The sequence below is a fragment of the Gigantopelta aegis genome, chromosome 5 (genome assembly GCF_016097555.1).
Source record: "Gigantopelta aegis isolate Gae_Host chromosome 5, Gae_host_genome, whole genome shotgun sequence".
Taxonomy (NCBI): Eukaryota; Metazoa; Mollusca; class Gastropoda; order Neomphalida; family Peltospiridae; genus Gigantopelta; species Gigantopelta aegis.
Genome location: NC_054703.1, coordinates 29,617,373 through 29,637,908, shown reverse-complemented (window position 1 = coordinate 29,637,908; position 20,536 = coordinate 29,617,373). Strand labels below are relative to the sequence as shown.

General features: G+C 37.3%; 1 protein-coding gene across 1 annotated transcript; it reads left to right on the top strand.

Moving 5' to 3' along the window:
* The first annotated feature begins 61 nt into the window (after positions 1-61).
* On the top strand, positions 62-17,405 carry LOC121373592 (COMM domain-containing protein 4-like). Its single transcript, XM_041500281.1, has 9 exons — positions 62-162; positions 2,258-2,329; positions 3,353-3,418; positions 4,173-4,212; positions 6,021-6,140; positions 11,784-11,864; positions 12,697-12,758; positions 14,099-14,213; positions 15,731-17,405. Exons 1-9 carry the CDS (start codon positions 160-162, stop codon positions 15,772-15,774), a joined length of 603 nt encoding a protein of 200 aa, XP_041356215.1. The 5' UTR covers positions 62-159; the 3' UTR covers positions 15,775-17,405.
* Positions 17,406-20,536: the final 3,131 nt, after the last annotated feature.

Sequence of the window (20,536 nt, the reverse complement as noted above, 5' to 3'; positions counted from 1 at the left end):
TAGTCGTTTACTACATTTAGACCTTTGCGTAATATCAAACGTAATATCAAACAGGATATTAGTCCATAACGAAGGGGAGTGTGTATTGCTGTGATGAGACAACTTTGTTGAAGATATTCATTATTTAAATCGCTTTGTATTTCAGTCCTCTTTACAAAAATGGTATGACATAACTTTGGGTTTATTTTTGCTTCTTGCGCTTTGTATTACTTATATTTCTTGTCAGTTGCAATAATAGCAGGGCTTCTAGAATTTTTTTTTAATTCACTAGCCATGGCCCAGGTCATGGGATGGGGATGATGGGTCCGGATGGGATCAGTGATTAATTTTTTTTAGTAGCCATGATTAAAAATTCACTAGCCCTACTTTAAGTTGAAACAGTTTTACTAAATAATTTTAATAATCAAATATGTCACCTAAAGAGGAAGGTTAGGGTGGTGGCAGGATATTCATATTTACAAAATAGACTTTAACTGCAACATTTAACCAAAAATATTCACTAACCGTCGGGCATGGCAATAGCAAAAGATTGAATATCACTAGCCATGGGAATGGGGCTACCATAATCTAGAAGCCCTGAATAGTTCGGATGGATGTAGTGTGTTTTTTACTACGTCCGGATCTCCTTAAATACCCTTAATACAGCTGGTATTCAAAACTTGTGGCACCATGTTTCAACCGTTTCTCAACAGAAATAGTGCAACAAATGGACACACAAACCGTACTCACTAACCTTTAGACTACTGGATTAATTTTTAACAAAAACCACGTTGAGTGGGTACAAGTTTATAACTTTTACTCACATATATTCACTTAAATGTTTTATAAATACATGAAATAAAGTTCATTATATATGAATCGGTAAGTATTATTTTCATGTCTTTTTTGTAATTTTTATTATTTTTAGATCGGCTAATGGTGATTAAACTTAGGCAAAAAGTTGCGTTTACTTACGGGCATTTGTGGCCAGCTGTCCAGTATTTATGTCCATTATTCCCGATAACAGTGGTTTTCTGACCAGAATTTTTTTTTAAACCCCAATTACGATTCATATTGCAATATTTGGTAATTTTCGTTGTTGGTAAAACGATCAAATTTATTATCAAATTAGCTGTCACAATCAGCTATCGATCCCTGAAAATGACCGCGACGTGCCGCCATTGTTGTCAAGCAAAAATACTTGCCGAAAACCACTTTTTTAACTCAAAATTTCAAGATATTTCCAGTTGAAAAAATCAAAACAAAAGCCACCATTTTGAAAAAAAATCTTTGTTCTTTTATTATATTTCCGTTTCTGGTGAGTGTCGTGTGCAAAACGGCGGGAAATATGAATTGGGGAATGCACTGTATACAGTGTACAGTATGTCGACTGACGTAACATCGGGCGAGTTATCTCGCCTGCAGTACTCAGAAGGCTAAATCCCGATTGAAGTACTTGCTTCATTATTAACAAAATAAATCTTCAACGACAACCTTAAAAAATATGCACACCATTTTAAATTTGCTACCTAGATGGAAGTAGCATGCCATGCATGCCCCTTGCACTATTGCAATAACTGAGCGAATCAGGTGGTTAGCCTGTTCATTGCTGTCAGTATCCCCAGGTCAGAAACGTAGTCGGGGTGGGGCAGGGGGATGGGCATTGTGGACCAGTTGTGGAGTTCAAAAGCCTTGCTTGATCATTCCTTTAAGAATATATGGGTTGTCATGCCACATACTGAATAGTTCAAGCCCTTTTAAGGGCCCTGTAGACGGGCAACCTAGGGAGACCTTTCAATGCCATCTAGGTCCCCTTAACGAGCTACTCTCGATGCACTAATTCAAAAACACTGTAGCTCCCTCTTTTACTATTTCGATGGACCGTTCAAAATTGCGCCCAATTTCCTTCACAAAAATGTGCACCATTTCCATTTGGACCCATCCTACGGGATTCAAAATTCCATAGCACCAAACCACCCCCGCCTGTTACCAATCACGGTTGGACTGCTGGTGCACCATGATCTGCACCTGTAGTCAGCATGTACCTTTGTCCACTGCCTGGATTTGGCTCATCGCTTTATTCTCATATTTAGTTTTTATAACTTGTACAGATAGTCAATGTGGCATTGAATAGAAACATGTATTATGGAGAAACTAACCGCATGATTTCTCTACATAGAAGAGGGCCTCATAAGTTGTTAAACTTGTGCCCAATTCTTTTGTTCTTTGTACAATAAAATGTTTGCAGTCAATAAACATTAACTTTTATTATTTTTAGCGTTTTCGTTTCCGTGGCGACCTTGACTGCCCTGATTGGGTTTTGGCTGAGATCAGCACACTATCAAAAATTGTAAGTGTGTGTTTGTTTTGTTTAGCAATAACACTAGAGCACATTGGTTTATTAACCATTGGCTGCTGGATGTCAAACATTTAGTAATTTTTATATATATATAGTCTTAGAGAAGAAACCCACTACGTTTTTCCATTAGTAGCAAGGGATCTTTTTGATGCACCATCCCACAGACAGGATAGCACATAACAGGGCCATTGATATACAAGTCCAGGTGCAGTGACCGGAATGAGAAATAGTCCAATGAGCCCACTGATGGGGATCGATCCTAGACCCACTGTACATCAGGCAAGAGCTTTATCTTTGGACTACATTCAACCATCCATTCAACCATGCATTCATTCATCCATTTATTCAAACATTTGTTCATACATCCATTCATGGACGGGACATAACCCAGTGGTAAAGCGCGCGGTCAGTCTGGGATTGATCTCCGTTGGTGGGCCCATTGGGCTATTTTCTCATTCCAGCTAGTGCACCACGACTGGTATATCAAAGGCCGTGGTATATACTACCCTGTCTGTGGGATGGTGCATATAAAAGATCCAACCATCCATTTTATCATTGATCGAGCCATCCATTCATTCATCCAATCAATCATCCATCCATCCACCATCCATTCATTCATTTATTCAATTGTTATTTGGCAGGTTATTGTATTGTTACTTGCTAACCAGTGTAATACATGTGTTATTTGATGGGTTATTGTATTGTTACTTGACGACAAGTGTAATACGTGTGTTATTTGATGGGTTATAGTATTGTTACTTGTCAACCAGTATAATACATACATGTACATGTGTTATTGATGGGTTATCATATTGTTACTTGACGACCAGTGTAATACATGTATTATTTGATGGGTTATCATATTGTTACTTGATGACCAGTGTAATACATGTGTTATTTGATGGGTTATCATATTGTTACTTGATGACCAGTGTAATACATGTGTTATTTGATGGGTTATTGTATTGTTACTTAATGACCAGTGTAATACATATTTTATTTGATATTTTGTAGACCTCAGTGAAGATGAAGTTGTTGTGTGTACAAGTACTCAAGGATATGCTGGGTGAAGGTATTGATGTAAGTTGTGGGTCATTTTATTTCATTAGGCTTTCCATAAATGCAGGCATACTAGGCGTGAAATAATCAGTCACCATTGGTGACAACATTTTAGCTGGTGCCTAGAAAAATAATGTGGGGAGAGGGGGGAATTGGTCCCTGAATCTCTATATTATTTCCACTCTGGTATACATGACACATACATTAAATATGGTTAAACCTAGCTAGATAAAATGGCACATTAAATATGGTGAAATGTTAATCTAGATAAATGACACATTAAATATTGTGAAATGTTAATCTAGATAAAATGACACATTAAATATTGTGAAATGTTAATCTAGATAATATGACACATTAAATATGGTGAAATGTTAATCTAGTTAAAATGACACATTAAATATAGTGAAATGTTAATTGACAAACCTAGATAAAATGACACATTAAATATGGTGAAATGTTAATTCACAGACCTAGTTAAAATGACACATTAAATAAGGTGAAATGTTAATCTAGATAAAATGACACATTAAATATGGTGAAATGTTAATCTAGATAAAATGACACATTAAATATGGTGAAATGTTAATTCACAAACCTAGATAAAATGACACATTAAATATGGTGAAATGTTAATTCACAAACCTAGATAAAATGACACCACAATATTTGTCTGTGGCACTAACTACCTGATATTTCAATAAATTTAAAACAAAAAACTTCACATGTGCCAAAAAATACTAACCTTCCATTTTAGTATTAAATATCTTTACAGTATGACAAAGTGAACAAGTTGACAGCAGATGCTAAATTTGGTATGTACATTTGTATTTTCTTTTATTGTTAATATATTACATCACTAAATTTGGTACGTACATTTATATTGTCATTTATTGATAATATATTACATCACTAAATTTGGTACGTACGTTTGTATTGTCATTTATTGATAATATATTACATCACTAAATTTGGTACGTACGTTTGTATTGTCTTTTATTGATAATATATACTACCGACAAAAAATAAGGGAACGGGTGAAATGATAGTGAATGTTTTATTTCGATTGACGTCTGGAAAACCAAATTGGGGCGTGTATATCAATATCTGGTGTGTCCCAACATTTTGGTGTACACTCTCCGCCCGAGAATGTCCCACAGGTGCTCTATAGGGGACATATCGGGGGACTTAGCGGGCCAGTCGATTGTCGGTATGCCTTGTTGTCGTAGGTAATCAGTGACTATCCGAGCGTGATGTGGTCTGGCATTGTCGTCTTGAAATTCAAAAATTTTGCCAATATTTCTCGCTACTGGAACAACGACAGGACACAAAATGTGGTCCAGATATCTCTGGCCAGTCAAATTTCCATTAACAGTAATCAAATCTGTTCGCCTGTCATGTGTGATCCCTCCCCACACCATGACACTACCACCCCCATACCGATCATGGTCTAGAATTGTAGCCCAGGCATATCTCTCGCCACTACGTCGCCAACAACGTTTTCTGCCATCTGTGAATCTGAGGCAGAACCCCGATTCATCTGTAACGCCATTGTCGCCCACAGTCCATCCCTGGTGTTGCCTAGCCAACCGTAATCGTTGCCGCCTATGGTGAGCTGTTAGGGTCACACCCTTCAGAGGACGCCTTGCTTTCAGGCGGGCTTTGTAGAGTCTGTTCTTGACAGTCGATGTTGAAATTCGCCTTCCTGTTATTGTACGGAATTCACTGTTGATAGGAGCAGCTGATTTGAATCTATTGCATAGAGCAATTAATGTTATGGTACGATTTTGTTGAGGTGTCGTCTTTTTTGGCCTGCCACGCCCAGGTCTCGTTGCAACCCCGCCAGTTTGACGGTACTTATCCCACAATCTAGAAATTACACTTTTTGATTTACCAAACATTCGTGCAACTTGGCATATTGACGTACCTCCGTCTATCATACCGACAATTCACTATTTCGTCTCTTCATTACGGTATTGTCTTGGGACCATTTTCACGCATGTGATTACCTCACTTGCATCGGTGATTGTGAGTTCCACGATAAGCACATACATGTGATCTTCTGTGTGCACGTGCATCACATGCTGTTCATTCATGATGTGAAATTTCATTTTGATCAGATGAAGCGTTCAGATGCAACGCCACTGTATTGTAACAGTACATGTCAACGATAGATACATTCACATCAGTCGTTCCCTTATTTTTTGTCGGTAGTATATTACGTCACTAAATTTGGTATGTACGTTTGTATTGTCTTTTGTTGATAATATATTACGTCACTAAATTTGGTATGTACATTTGTATTTTCTTTTATTGATAATATATTACATTGATCCCTAAATGTTGGACTCCCAGTAGGAAGTGATTAATATATCAATTTGCTCTAGTGGTGTTAAACAGAACAGATTTTAACATTTAACCCTGGACTGTATTGTAGTACACCCATCTGTTCATTTTGATCTTAGTCTTTAAGATGGGTGCAAGAAAGAAAATGAGCATATTGTTCAATTTCTAGTATATTTAGTGAGCATAGTGTATCTTGTATGTTGACTTTTAGAAACGGGTGATGTAAAAGCAAGTATAGTGTTTATTTCGTAGTATATGTACCTATGTTTATTTTTAGAAACGGGTGATGTAAAAGCCAGTATAGCTGCCCTGGCTTTCATCCTGTCGAGTGCCGCTCGGTACAACGTCGACGGGGAAACGTTGTCAAGCGAGATGCAGCAACTTGGACTTCCTAAAGGTAGCAGGATCGATCCCTGTCATGGGCTTGTTATTTCAGCTAATATTCGATGATAATCTACAAAATAATATACCTCGTAAGATCATTTCTTTCAGTTTTTTCACATTATACATTTGGGAATTTTTGGATATATTCAAAATACGCTGATTGTTAACTAATGTGGGTTTTTTTTTTTACTTTAAGCTGATGTCATTATATGTTTGGGTTCTTCACAAAAAGAAAAATCAAGTGATCGTCTTTATGTTTTTTGTTGACAATTCTAACATTGTCCTGTTATGCAAAAAATGATTCTTAAAGGAAACATGTCACGTAAACCATATTTGGCACCAACCATGTACAATTAATTATAAATTGAATCACCTAAAAAAAAAAATTATAAAAAATTAATTACTTAAAATATCTCCATAAAAGAACCCCCGATACGAGCTCTTAGCGGAAATTGCCGATCTTTAATGAGCAGGGCAATCACGAGGTCCCTGACGTCAGAGACGCGTCGCTTGATCTGAAGCCTTACACTTAAAAGCATTAGTCCGTACCACTCATAAAGAATCTAAGACTTGCACAGCTTACCAAAACAATGAGTGTTCGTTCGCAAAACGTTTTGCCGTATCAATATGAGCTGTTAGTAAATGAAGAAAGACACACATTTACTTACAACAGTGATACTGAAGAAAAAACGGATAGCGAGTCGGAGGGTGGAGAAACTGATGGTGCCAGACCAGACCGGTCGACCAATTTACAGCCCGGAGCCCGAAAGTAACCCGGAGACAAAACCAAAACTCGGATGCTAATGCCGAGGTGTATACTGTTCATATTTAGCATAAAGATACACCTCGATATGATGTATTTAAATATGTAAAAAAATTAAATGTTGGACAAACATTTTTGGGTTTTTGTTTTTTTTAGAAAATATCGCATTTTTTATGTTCGGGCTGTACATAATGAAATCTGTATGCACAGTGTAAAGAAACGCTCTAATTTACGGCAAGGCGCTTCACTTTCATTAACCTGGCTTGTAAAACAACATAAATGACTTGAGAGTATAATCAACTTTTAAACTAAATATATTTCTATTTGCATCAATAGAACGAAATGGGGTTATAGTATTTTTCTCTCATAAAAAAAAAAGTAGCATATTATTAGAACTATTGGTAGGGTGCGTTAGAGTAAAAACGACCACTCACGATACCCAAGTGATAATTTTCTTTTCTTTGGTACTACGTAATTGGTCAGTTTGGTAATTTTAGATGGGAAAGTCTACTTAATCAAGGGTTTTACAGCATTATTTACAGTAATGAAGCAGGGCGGCTGATAATGTCCATTAACATTGTACTATAGTCGCGACAGGTTACGCCACAATACCCTGTAATCTTAAAAAAACTGGCACGTATTTTGGACGCATGTCTAGACCGTGGTAATCACTTACCTGGTCGATACCCTGCAATATACACCTGCCAATCAGGAATCACATGTGCAGGCCACGGAAAGAAAGGACCAATTAACTAAAACAACACTCCGATTCTCAAGTCAGCCCGTGGATGAAACATAATAGTTATTTCGACACCGACAGTAGTGGTTTTTTTTGTATTGAACTTCGTGTTGCTTTGGTGCTTCGGGCGATGAGGAACGTTTTTGTAACGTATTCCGCCCGAAGATTAAAAACATTATTTAAAATTATTATTGTTTTCTACACGTTTTTTAAAAACATATTTAAATACATCGTACTGAGATGTATCCTCATGCCAAATCCCATGTTTGTATATGCCATATTTAATTACTTATTGACGTTTCCTTCTTCGGACGGTGAATACAGATTTTGTTATGTAGGCCTACAGCCCTAACATGAAAAATCTTTTTTTTTCCAAAAAAATAAATAAATAAAAAATTCTACATTTTTGTTTTAACATATATAAATACATCATGCTGAGGTGTATCTTTGTGCCAAATATGTACAATGTACACCTCGGCATTCGCAACCGAGTACTGTTTTTGTCTCCGGGTAACGTTCGGGCTCCGGGCTGTAATTAGGCGGACACCAAAGTACTATGCGGTGTTGGTGTCCAATCTTTTCTTTTGCGATAAAATACACGCGTCTTTCTTCGGATACAATCCTTTGGAAAACCATAAAAAGACAATCCCGATCGTTTAAACTGTTTATTTTTACACCCGAAGGCCGCGCAGTACGGCACTGTTGGACTGAAAAGATCGTAAGCCCCTTACTCCATATATAAACAGTTAACAACAATGGAAGAGTACAGCGGCTCTGACGTCACTTCCCTTTTTTTCCGAACGCTCACGAAGAAATATGCATAAATCGTACTTTGATACTGGTTAGCGTAATTTCTTCATTTTAAGTTAACTACACGTATTTTATTGTTATAAAGTTATTTGTATATTATTTTTATATCATTTTTCTTTTAAAATGAGCTATAATATGGTCTCGTGTCATGTTTCCTTTAAGGTTGCACAGTGACAATGGAGCAATATGTAATGATTTAGATTCCTTTTACTTTCATTTCAAGGGTTTTGTGGTAATATTACCGATGATATCGTGGCTTAGATTACCAATGATATAATGATTTAGTTTCCTTTTACTTTCATTTCAAGGGTTTGGTCTGTTTTGTGGTCATATTACCGATGATATCATGGCTTAGATTACCGATGATGTAATGATTTAGATTCCTTTTACTTTCATTTCAAGGGTTTTGTGGTCATATTACCGATGATATCATGGCTTAGATTACCGATGATATAATGATTTAGTTTCCTTTTACTTTCATTTCAAGGGTTTGGTCTGTTTTGTGGTCATATTACCGATGATATCATGGCTTAGATTACCGATGATGTAATGATTTAGATTCCTTTTACTTTCATTTCAAGGGTTTTGTGGTCATATTACCGATGATATCATGGCTTAGATTACCGATGATATAATGATTTAGTTTCCTTTTACTTTCATTTCAAGGGTTTGGTCTGTTTTGTGGTCATATTACCGATGATATCATGGATTAGATTACCAATGATATAATGATTTAGATTCCTTTTACTTTCATTTCAAGTGTTTTGTGGTCATATTACCGATGATATCGTGGCTTAGATTACCGATGATATAATGATTTAGATTCCTTTTACTTTCATTTCAAGGGTTTGGTCTGTTTTGTGGTCATATTACCGATGATATCGTGGATTAGATTACCGATGATATAATGATTTAGTTTACCGATGAAGTAATGGCTTAGATTACTGATGATATAATGATTTAGATTCCTTTTACTTTCATTTCAAGTGTTTTGTGGTCATATTACCGATGATATCGTGGCTTAGATTACCGATGATATAATGATTTAGATTCCTTTTACTTTCATTTCAAGGGTTTTGTGGTCATATTACCGATGATATCGTGGCTTAGATTACCGATGATATAATGATTTAGATTCCTTTTACTTTCATTTCAAGGGTTTTGTGGTCATATTACCGATGATATCGTGGATTAGATTACCGATGATATAATGATTTAGTTTACCGATGATATCATGGCTTAGATTACCGATGATATAATGATTTAGATTCCTTTTACTTTCATTTCAAGGGTTTTGTGGTCATATTACCGATGATATCATGGATTAGATTACCGATGATATAATGATTTAGTTTACCGATGAAGTAATGGCTTAGATTACCGATGAAGTGATTTAGATTACCGAACACATAATATTTAGATTACCCATGAAGTAATGATTTAGATTACCGATGATGTAATGATTTAGATTACCGATGAAGTAATGATTTAGATTACCGATGAAGTAGTGGCTTAGATTACCCATGAAGTAATGGCTTAGATTACCGATGAAGTAATGGCTTAGATTACTGATGAAGTAATGATTTAGATTACCGATGAAGTAATGATTTAGATTACCGATGAAGTAATGATTTAGATTACCGATGAAGTAGTGGCTTAGATTACCGATGAAGTAGTGGCTTAGATTACCGATGAAGTAATGATTTAGATTACCGATGAAGTAATGGCTTAGATTACCGATGAAGTAATGATTTAGATTACCGATGAAGTAATGATTTAGTTTACCGATGAAGTAATGGCTTAGATTACCGATGAAGTAATGATTTAGTTTACCGATGAAGTAATGGCTTAGATTACCGATGGAGTAATGGCTTAGATTACCGATGAAGTAATGATTTAGATTACCAATGACGTAATGATTTAGATTACCGATGAAGTAGTGGCTTAGATTACCGATGAAGTAATGATTTAGATTCCTAATGAAGTAATGGCTTAGATTACCGATGAAGTGATTTAGATTACCGAACACATAATATTTAGATTACCCATGAAGTAATGATTTAGATTACCGATGATGTAATGATTTAGATTACCGATGAAGTAATGATTTAGATTACCGATGAAGTAGTGGCTTAGATTACCCATGAAGTAATGGCTTAGATTACCGATGAAGTAATGGCTTAGATTACTGATGAAGTAATGATTTAGATTACCGATGAAGTAATGATTTAGATTACCGATGAAGTAATGATTTAGATTACCGATGAAGTAGTGGCTTAGATTACCGATGAAGTAATGGCTTAGATTACCGATGAAGTAATGATTTAGATTACCGATGAAGTAATGATTTAGTTTACCGATGAAGTAATGGCTTAGATTACCGATGAAGTAATGATTTAGTTTACCGATGAAGTAATGGCTTAGATTACCGATGGAGTAATGGCTTAGATTACCGATGAAGTAATGATTTAGATTACCAATGACGTAATGATTTAGATTACCGATGAAGTAGTGGCTTAGATTACCCATGAAGTAATGATTTAGATTACCGATGAAGTAGTGGCTTAGATTACCGATGAAGTAATGATTTAGATTACCGATGAAGTAATGATTTAGTTTACCGATGAAGTAATGATTTAGGTTACCGATGAAGTAATGGCTTAGATTACCGATGGAGTAATGGCTTAGATTACCGATGAAGTAATGGCTTAGATTACCGATGAAGTAATGATTTAGATTACCGATGAAGTAATGATTTAGTTTACTGATGAAGTAATGATTTAGGTTACCGATGAAGTAATGGCTTAGATTACCGATGGAGTAATGGCTTAGATTACCGATGAAGTAATGGCTTAGATTACCGATGAAGTAATGGCTTAGATTACCGATGAAGTAATGGCTTAGATTACCGATGAAGTAATGATTTAGATTACCAATGACGTAATGATTTTACTTCCAAGGTTTTGAATGTGGAGTGGATTTCGAGCTTTACCCTTTAATTTTTATGGTCTACAGGATAAAGATAATAAGAAGTTAATGACATCGGATATCTGCTTTATCCTGTAGGACCTCGCAGAATTTCCCATTCTTACCCTCACAGGATAAAGTAGATATCCGACATCATTATAGCTAGTTATTCTCTCTCTCTCTCTCTCTCTCTCTCTCTCTCTCTCTCTCTCTCTCTCTCTCTCTCTCTCTCTCTCTCTCTCTCTCTCTCTCTCTCTCTCTCTCTCTATATATATATATATATATATATATATATATATATATATATTTGTTACAGTGGCAAGATAAATGTTTAGTTTCTTGTTTGTTACTATGGTAACACTGGTGTGTACTTTCAGAACATGCAGGATCTCTGTGTAAGTCGTACAGTGATAATCTTGACAAGTTGCAGCTCCATCTACGTACGCATAGTCTCCGATGTGAGTTACCTCCCCTGATTTCTGTTATTAGTCCCCTACCAGTCCAACAGTATTGAGCTGAACTTTTGTGTGTTTTGAAATATGGCATTTGTTAGGAGTAGTGTTCTCCCTAGCTCTTTTAGCATGGTGCGGCACCATGCCTCAATAGTCTAGCACCATCTTGCCTTAATCAGCACCATGCTGCCCTGAGATTAAAGAAGCCATTTTCAGTAATTAATTATAAAATTGCCTTTATAAAACACCAAAAAAGGTATTATTAATTAATAAAATATGCCTTTTATATCTTTTGCCATTCATTTAATAAAGCAAACACATAAATTACATAATGTTTTATTTCAATTAATTACAAGTGCCCCGAATATGGTGAAAATGCCCCAGAAGTGTTTTGTCTACCATGCCTTGCCAAATTTCTAGGGAAATCACTAAGGAGGTATAAAAATTTGTTTTCCAAAAGTAAATATTGCAATTCCTCAATATTAATATGAAATTTTATGTATAGTTATTATTATGTTGTGTTACAAATAATGTTTAACTTTCATGGCGATTTATCCATTTTTCACACAGTTATGGCCTTTGAATTTAGGAGATAGGACCATGTGTTGTGCCGGGGAGGAGACATGTATTTAGAGCTGGGCGGTATTGAAATTTGAGGTTCGATATCAGTATTTTTGGGGTGATTTACCTCGGTATTAGTACAGTATTCGGTATTGACACAGTACCAATACCAATACCGATATCGAGATGTATTTTCAGTTTACTCAGCTTTAAATGCATGCCTCAGGTAAGGCTCACTTTCATATTCTGATTTCTCTATATTTTTACTTTCCCACAGTGTCAACGCTAGAGTCTACCCAATGGAGAGTGGATTATATTCTGGCATCAAGCGAACTAACGGTTTGTGTGATATTTTATAATGAAGTATATAATATTTTATAATGAAGTACTTATGTAATATTTCATCTGCTATGTATTCTGGCATAGAACAAACTAATGGTTTATGTGATATTTTACAATGAAGTATGTGACATTTTATCTGGCTACAGCAATTTTAAATTGGTAACTCTTGCAATAAATATAAAAAAACAATAATAGTCCCTTCAGCCGACGGCAATAATTTTTATCCGTCAGTAAAACGCTGGCATCAGTGAATCCCCTAACCGACGACAATTCATATTGCAATTATGGCACTTGCTGTTGGTGCTGCTGTTAAGGTCAATTGCTGTTGGTGCCTCCGTTAAAGTCAATTGCTATTGGTTCTACAGTTACGGTAAATTGCTTTTGGTGCCGCCGTTAAGGTTAATTGCAGTTGGTGCCGCCGTTAAGTTCAATTGCAGTTGGTGCCGCCATTAAGGTCAATTGCTGTTGGTGCTGCCATCAAGGTAAAGCTCTGCCCTACCATATTAAGTAATTACAAATGGTGTCATTTACAGGATATTGTCTGAGGCTGTGAATTTCTCAGGATATTTTTGGGATATTACTGTTCTGCATGATATTAATATCTATATAATATTATCAAGATAGTGTCTTATACAACTATAAAAATTTCAATATGTGAGAATATTTTCAGGATATCGGCGAGCCATGTGTTGAAGTGAAGTAATATTTTCCAGGATATTTTCTGTTTCAGGATATCAATGAGCTGTGCATTGAAATGAAGTGATATTTTTCAGGATGTTTTCTCTGTTTCAGGATATCAATGAGCCGTGCATTGAAGTGAAGTGATATTTTTCAGGATATGTTCTCTATTTCAGGATATCAATGGAGCCGTGTGTCGAAGTGAAGTGATATTGTTCAGGATATTTTCTTTTTCAGGATATCAATGAGCCATGTGTCGTAGTGAAATGATATTTTCTATGATAATTTCTCTGTTTCAGGATATCAACGAGCCATGTGGTGAAGTGATATTTTCCAGGATATTTTCTCTATTTCAGGATATCAATGAGCCATGTGTCAAAGTGAAATTATATTTTTCACGATATTTTCTGTTTCAGGATATCATCGAGCCGTGTGTTGAAGTAAAATGATATTTTTCACAATATTTTCTCTCTATTTCAGGATATCACGAGCCATGTGTCAAAGTGAAATGATATTTTTCACAATATTTTCAGTTTTAGGATATCAACATGCAGTGTCGAAGTGGTGATATTTTCCAGGATATTTTCTCTGTTTCAGGATATCAACGAGCCGTGTGTCAAAGTGAAGTGATATTTTTCAGGATATTTTCTCTGTTTCAGGATATCAACGAGCCGTGTGTGCAAGTTAAGCTGGAGAGTCGGGATCCTCAGACTCAAACCGTCACCCCTATCACGTTCACCGTATCCGCCGATAAATTCAGAGTTCTTCTTAATGGTACGAGTCACTCAAGTGTTTTCCATCACCGTTCACGATTCTCTCTTTACCTCTCACAGATAAACATGTTATTTCCAGTTTTTGAAGATTTTATATATTCAGTTTGGTTAGAAAAGTTTACAGATTTTTTTTGAAGTTTGAAACTACACACAGTTATTTCCAGTGTTGTTGAGTGGAGGTGTGACTGTTAGTTAGTGTTAAACATTTGGAAGGACACAAATATTTGTCAGCTCACCCTGACCCTAACTATGACCTTGACCTCTAGCTGGTGGGTGTCTGTTTTGTGCTTGATTTATGTGCGTGTCTCAGAGTGAGACGAAATTCCATTGTAGCCACAAAAGTCTACCCCACTGAATGGCAACAATAAGCGATCTGAAATAAGAATCCAAGTCAGAGTTATGAAACACTGGGTGTAGTCAAAGAGAAGCCAGCTTGTCGGTGTGATGAATTGATCCTCCGACACATCACACCTCAGACAGTGATCCTTCACTTCATTTTGGTCTCTCTAGAAAATGTTTTAACACCAATAGCTACTCTTTAGAAAATGTTTTAACACCAGTAGCTACTCTCTAGAAAATGTTTTAACACCAGTAGCTACTCCCTAGAAATTGTTTTAACACCAGCAGCTACTCCCTAGAAATTGTTTTAACACCACTACTAGTAGCTACTCTCTACAAAATGTTTTAACACAAGTAGCTACTCTTTAGAAAATGTTTTAACACCAGTAGCTACTCTCTATAAAATGTTTTAACACCAGTAGCTACTCCCTAGAAATTGTTTTAACACCAGCAGCTACTCCCTAGAAATTGTTTTAACACAAGTAGCTACTCTCTAGAAAATGTTTTAACACCAGTAGCTACTCCCTAGAAATTGTTTTAACACAAGTAGCTACTCTCTAGAAATTGTTTTAACACCAGCAGCTGCTCTCTAGAAAATGTTTTAACACCAGCAGCTGCTCTCTAGAAAATGTTTTAACACCATTAGCTACTCTTTAGAAAATGTTTTAACACCAGTAGCTACTCTTTAGAAAATGTTTTAACACAAGTGGCTGCTCTCTAGAAAATGTTTTAACACCAGCAGCTGCTCTCTAGAAAATGTTTTAACAACAGCAGCTGCTCTCTAGAAAATGTTTTAACAACAGCTGCTACTCTTTAGAAAATGTTTTTACTGGTGTAGCTGCTGTATTATTTAACTTCGTCATTTTGGGAGAGGATCTAGCTCACTCGGTAGAGCGCTCACCTGAGGTTGTAGGATCGAATCACCCCAGTGGACCCCATTCCCATCCCAACCAGTGTACCACAACTGGTTTATCAAAGGCTGTGGTATGTGTTGTCCTGTCTGAGAGAGTGCATATAAAAGATCCCTTGCTACTGATGGAAAAATGTAGCAGGTTTCCTCTCTAAGACTATGTCTAAATTACCAAATGTTTGACATCCAGTAGCTGATGATTAATAATTCAACCTGCTCTAGTTGTGTCATTAAACAAAAACAAACTTCTTTTCCTTTTTGTTTTTCAGAGCTAAAGCAAGCAGATTCCATGATGGACAGCTTGGTATCCTAGCTCTGTGTCTCCTAGCTTCTGTGCCTCCTACAACAGCAGACATGGAGCCAGGGAATCTGTGAAGGGCCATCAGAGGAGTTGATTCCCCTTTACAAACAATTAACAATCTGACAATCTGAGGCCGTTGAGATATCTTCCAGGATGCATAAAACAGTGTTGCTGTTTAAATAGTGACTAATGCACCAGTAAAACGTTTGTGACATATTTGTTAAAACAGTTAGGCTTCAAAATATATGGGTGCACCCTAGTGCACCACCCTATAAATCACCAGTGAATAATATCCTTACTGATGCTGTGTTTCCAAGAAATATGAACAGAACTGTCCTAAACACTTGAGGTTATTGATTTTGACGTTTTAAGTATGTAACCTCCCTGAAATGTCTGCAAAATGTTATTTCAGACCCTCTAGATTTCAAAATGCACTAGGACCCCCTAGTGTCTTGGGCCTTCCATGCTGTTCATACAAAGAATCTATTTGCCCTCCCCTCGAACACACACACAAACAAAATCCCAGCTACAGCCCTGCAGTTATAGTGAGTATACCACCAAATCGAATCCTACTGACGACAATAGTAACGTGTGGGTAAAACTTCTACCTGCAGTGTATCAATCGACATAAACACCACAGATATAAATACTACCACACCTCGCCCTTAAAGTAAATCAGAAACAAATTGGGGCTTAAGCTGCTCATTTCATAGATAAGGGGTAGTTTGTGACTACCCTAGTTATGTACAAAAATTGTCATGCTATTTTTAGTAGGATCCCGCATGTTTTAACCACAAGGCTACTTGACACAGTGGTACTACATGAAATAAAATTGCATACCTTTTTTGCCCAGATGAAACTAATTTTTTTACAAACAAACATGCAAACATTTATCACAAATGACAGGACTTGTGGTATTAACTGCTATATCAAAAGTTTGGTGCACCTGGAACTTTGACCCAGCCGGAAGTTACTTGGTTTAGTACTACCTACAGAGGAGGAAACAAGGCTCAGGACTGTTCCATCTTTAAGGGGAGGAGGCATTTTATGTAAACACACCACCCACATAATATCATTTTATTTAAACCATGTATTCTCAGGAAAATAATATGGTAGACTTGTCTGTGATTAAAACAATGATTAGGTTGACTTGCATTCCTCCATGTTTACAAACGGCACAGATATATTTCTGATAGGAGCGTCCATTAACAGTGGAGGATCTAGAAAATCCATTTAAGGGGGAGCCCCAATGACATGAGGCGGAATGCCAATGGAACTTTGGGGGAGGTTTGGAGGTGATCGTAAGAAACTGATAATTAATATATAATAAAATTATAACTGTCGCGGGGCGGGCTCCTGGCCTCCCTCTAGATCCGCCTCTGATTAAACATCGATTCATCAACCACCACCCTATCTCCATTGATGAACTCTCTAACCGCCTTCATTTGGAACAAAAACACCATTCAGTGATGGACAAACGTGTTGGTATGTGCAGAGTTGTGGAAGCAAAATACTGTGTCACTGAAGCTGGTTTCTCCTCTAATGATGCCCACTGTGACTTCTGGATGTGGCAGTGTCATTAAAGAAATATTCATTTTATTGATTAACAAGAAAGTAGAGCGACAATAAATTCATTACTGGTCTTTTGTTTTTATTCTGTTTGTGTGGATGTTTTTCACATGGGGGGGGGGGGAGGGGGGTTGAGAGGGAGAAGATGCTACTTTCAGGATTGAATTCATTAGCTGTGTAACAGTTTGTTGCCATGGATTCAGTAAGTACGGAAAACACTTGTTGTCCCATGACGAAGTGTGTTGCGTGTTTTGCTGTTGGTTTAACACTCGCCTACTAAGCCTAGTCTGAGTACTCGTATTGTACAAAAAAAAAAAAAAAATTCTACTTATGCATGGAATGGAGTTGCCACCCCCCAAAAAAAGTATTCAATGATAACAAGTAACACGTTTGCAAACTACATGTTCTCCCAGGTCAGGTCAGGTCATAGGTTTTAACGTGCACATTCAGAACAACCAGTAACAAGTTTGCAAACCACTTGCTCTCCCAGGTCAGGTCAGGTCATAGGTTTTAACGTGCACATTCAGAACAAGTTGTAGGCTAGCACACACCTGTCATGGGCGCAGGTGTCGACTTTCGCTGGCAGCATTAAGGCCTGAAAAAGATGCTCTTCCCGTCAACTTCAGACTTAATAGTTAACACTTCAAAGCAGTCTGCCATGAAATAATCAACGTCAAACAGCAGACTACAGTAACTTGCACGGATATATTCCCACATTCTGGACAACCAAATGGAAAGATAACTGTGATTTGTGCCAGATAACCGGCCTCGATGACAGGTTAGATAAAATGCATTCTAAAGGTTGGCACAGCTTGTCCATACTTATATGATTTCTGATATATCTGCACATAAACTTTGTATAAATAACTCGAGAGTAACAAACGTAACATGTTGCGATTTTGCCAGGAATTCGGCATTAGACTGTTCTTACATTTAGTTACAAGTTCTGTGATTTCTTTGTTTTGTTAATTGTTGTAACGATCATAGTATACTGCAGTAATGGATTAATAAACAATCGTCTAGAGGATGTTAAACATTTGTTAATTTCAGGTACGTAGGAACGATAGATCTGTAGTGGGGGGGGGGGGGGGCTGCAATAGTTTTCCTTTATATATAGAGCGACAGAAAAAAACCTATATTTTGGTCCTCAAGCTCAAGAGGATAACAACGTTTATCCATATTTACATTACTGCCAAACAGCTATATACGGTTCCATACGAAGTAAATATGCATCTTTACAAGGATTGAAGTTAATTTATTAATGTGCGTTGAATGGTGAAATCAATGGTAAAACATTTTCAGGCAAGACTATTTTGCTGAAAGAAGCGAGACGTAGCCCAGTGGTAAAGCGCTCGCTTGATGCGCGGTCGGTTTGGGATCGATCCCCGTCGGTGGGCCCATTGGGCTATTTCTCGCCTCCAGCCAGTGCACCACGACTGATACATCAAAGGCCGTGGTATATGTTGTCCTGTCTATGGGATGGTGCATATAAAAGATCCCGTGCTGCTAATTGAAAAGAGTAGCCCGTAAAGTGGCGACAGCGGTTTTTCTCTCTCAATATCCTTAACCATATGTCCGACGCCATATAACATTTCCTTATTTTGTTCAAACGTCTCCATCGTTTTTGCCCGACGGAAGAACAGAAATGTTTTATTTAACGACGCACTCAACACATTTTATTTACGGTTATATGTCTTCAGACATATGGTTAAGGACCACATATATATTGAGAGAGGAAGTCCGCTGTTGTCACTTCATGGGCTACTATTTTCGATTAGCAGCAAGGGATATTTTATATGCACCATCCCACAGACAGGATAGCACATACCACGGCCTTTGATATAACAGTCGTGGTGCACTGGCTGGAACGAGAAATAGCCCAATGGGGCCCACCGACGTTTTTTTGCCCGAATGCGAAGATTTGTTTCCTTATAATAAAAAATATAATGGCGTAGGTAACACCTTTTGTTATAAGCAAAGACATGGGGGAGGGGGTATTATTTTGAATAGGACTTTAGTAGCCTCACCTACAGAAGGCGTTATTTATTTATTTTATTTACCGTTTAGGCCTATATAGTCCGACCTTATTGCCCAATACTAGCTATACTACAGGCGAAAACAAAAATAAAGAAAAAAGTTTATTCTCTGTAACTACACCATTAGAGCACATTGATTTATCAATTATCGGCTATTGGACGTTAAACGTTTGGTAATTTTGATACATAGTCTTTTAAAGGAAACCCACTACATTTACCAGTAATAGGTCAACTTGCCCGAGTAGGCCTACTCTGACTGTAGAGGGCAGGCGGACATTTGGACAAATAGGGGCCTATTCAGTAGACTGAAAAAAATGTTTTATTTAACGACGCATTCAACACATTTTATTTATGGTTATATGGCGTCAGACATATGGTTACGTACCACACAGATTTTGAGAGGAAACCCGCTGTCGCCACTACATGGGCTACTCTTTCCGATTAGCAGCAAGAGATCTTTTATTTGCACTTCCCACAGGCAGGATAACACAAACCATGGCCTTTGTTGAACCAGTTATGGATCACTGGCCGGTGTAAGTGGTTTACACCTACTCACTGAGCCTTGCGGAGCACTCACTCAGGGTTTGGAGTCGGTGTCTGGATTAAAAATCCCATGCCTAGACTGGGATCCGAACCCAGTACCTACCAGGCTGTAGACCGATGGCCTAACCATGACGCCACCGAGGCCGGTCAGTAGACTGAATATCTGTCAAAATAACTGTCTAATCCTCTAAGAGTACTCAGGCTAAAGGTCAAGGATCGGCGTTTTTATATGCCACATCGGAAGGAAGGAAATGTTTTATTTAACGACGCACTTAACACATTTTATTTACGGTTATATGGCGTCAGACATGATTATATATAAGGACTACAGATAGCGAGGAAACCCGCTGTCACCACTTCTTGGGCTACTATTTTCGATTAACAACGATATCTTTTATATGCACCATCCAATAGACAGGATAGCACATACCACGGCCTTTGATATACCAGTCGTGGTGCACTGGCTGGAGCGAAAAATAACGCAATGGGCCCACCGACGGGTATCCCACATCGGATTCATCCCATAGACAGGATAGCACATACCACGGCATTTTTAAAAACTAGTCATGGTGCACTAATTGGGACGAGACATGGCCCAATTGGTCCATTGACGAGGATTGATCCTA

Excerpts from the sequence above, each read along its gene's own strand:
- LOC121373592 (XM_041500281.1), top strand. Across the intron at positions 2,330-3,352 it reads TCAGCACACTATCAAAAATT|ACCTCAGTGAAGATGAAGTT; the intron begins GTAAGTGTGTGT and ends GATATTTTGTAG. Across the intron at positions 12,759-14,098 it reads TGGCATCAAGCGAACTAACG|GATATCAACGAGCCGTGTGT; the intron begins GTTTGTGTGATA and ends TCTCTGTTTCAG.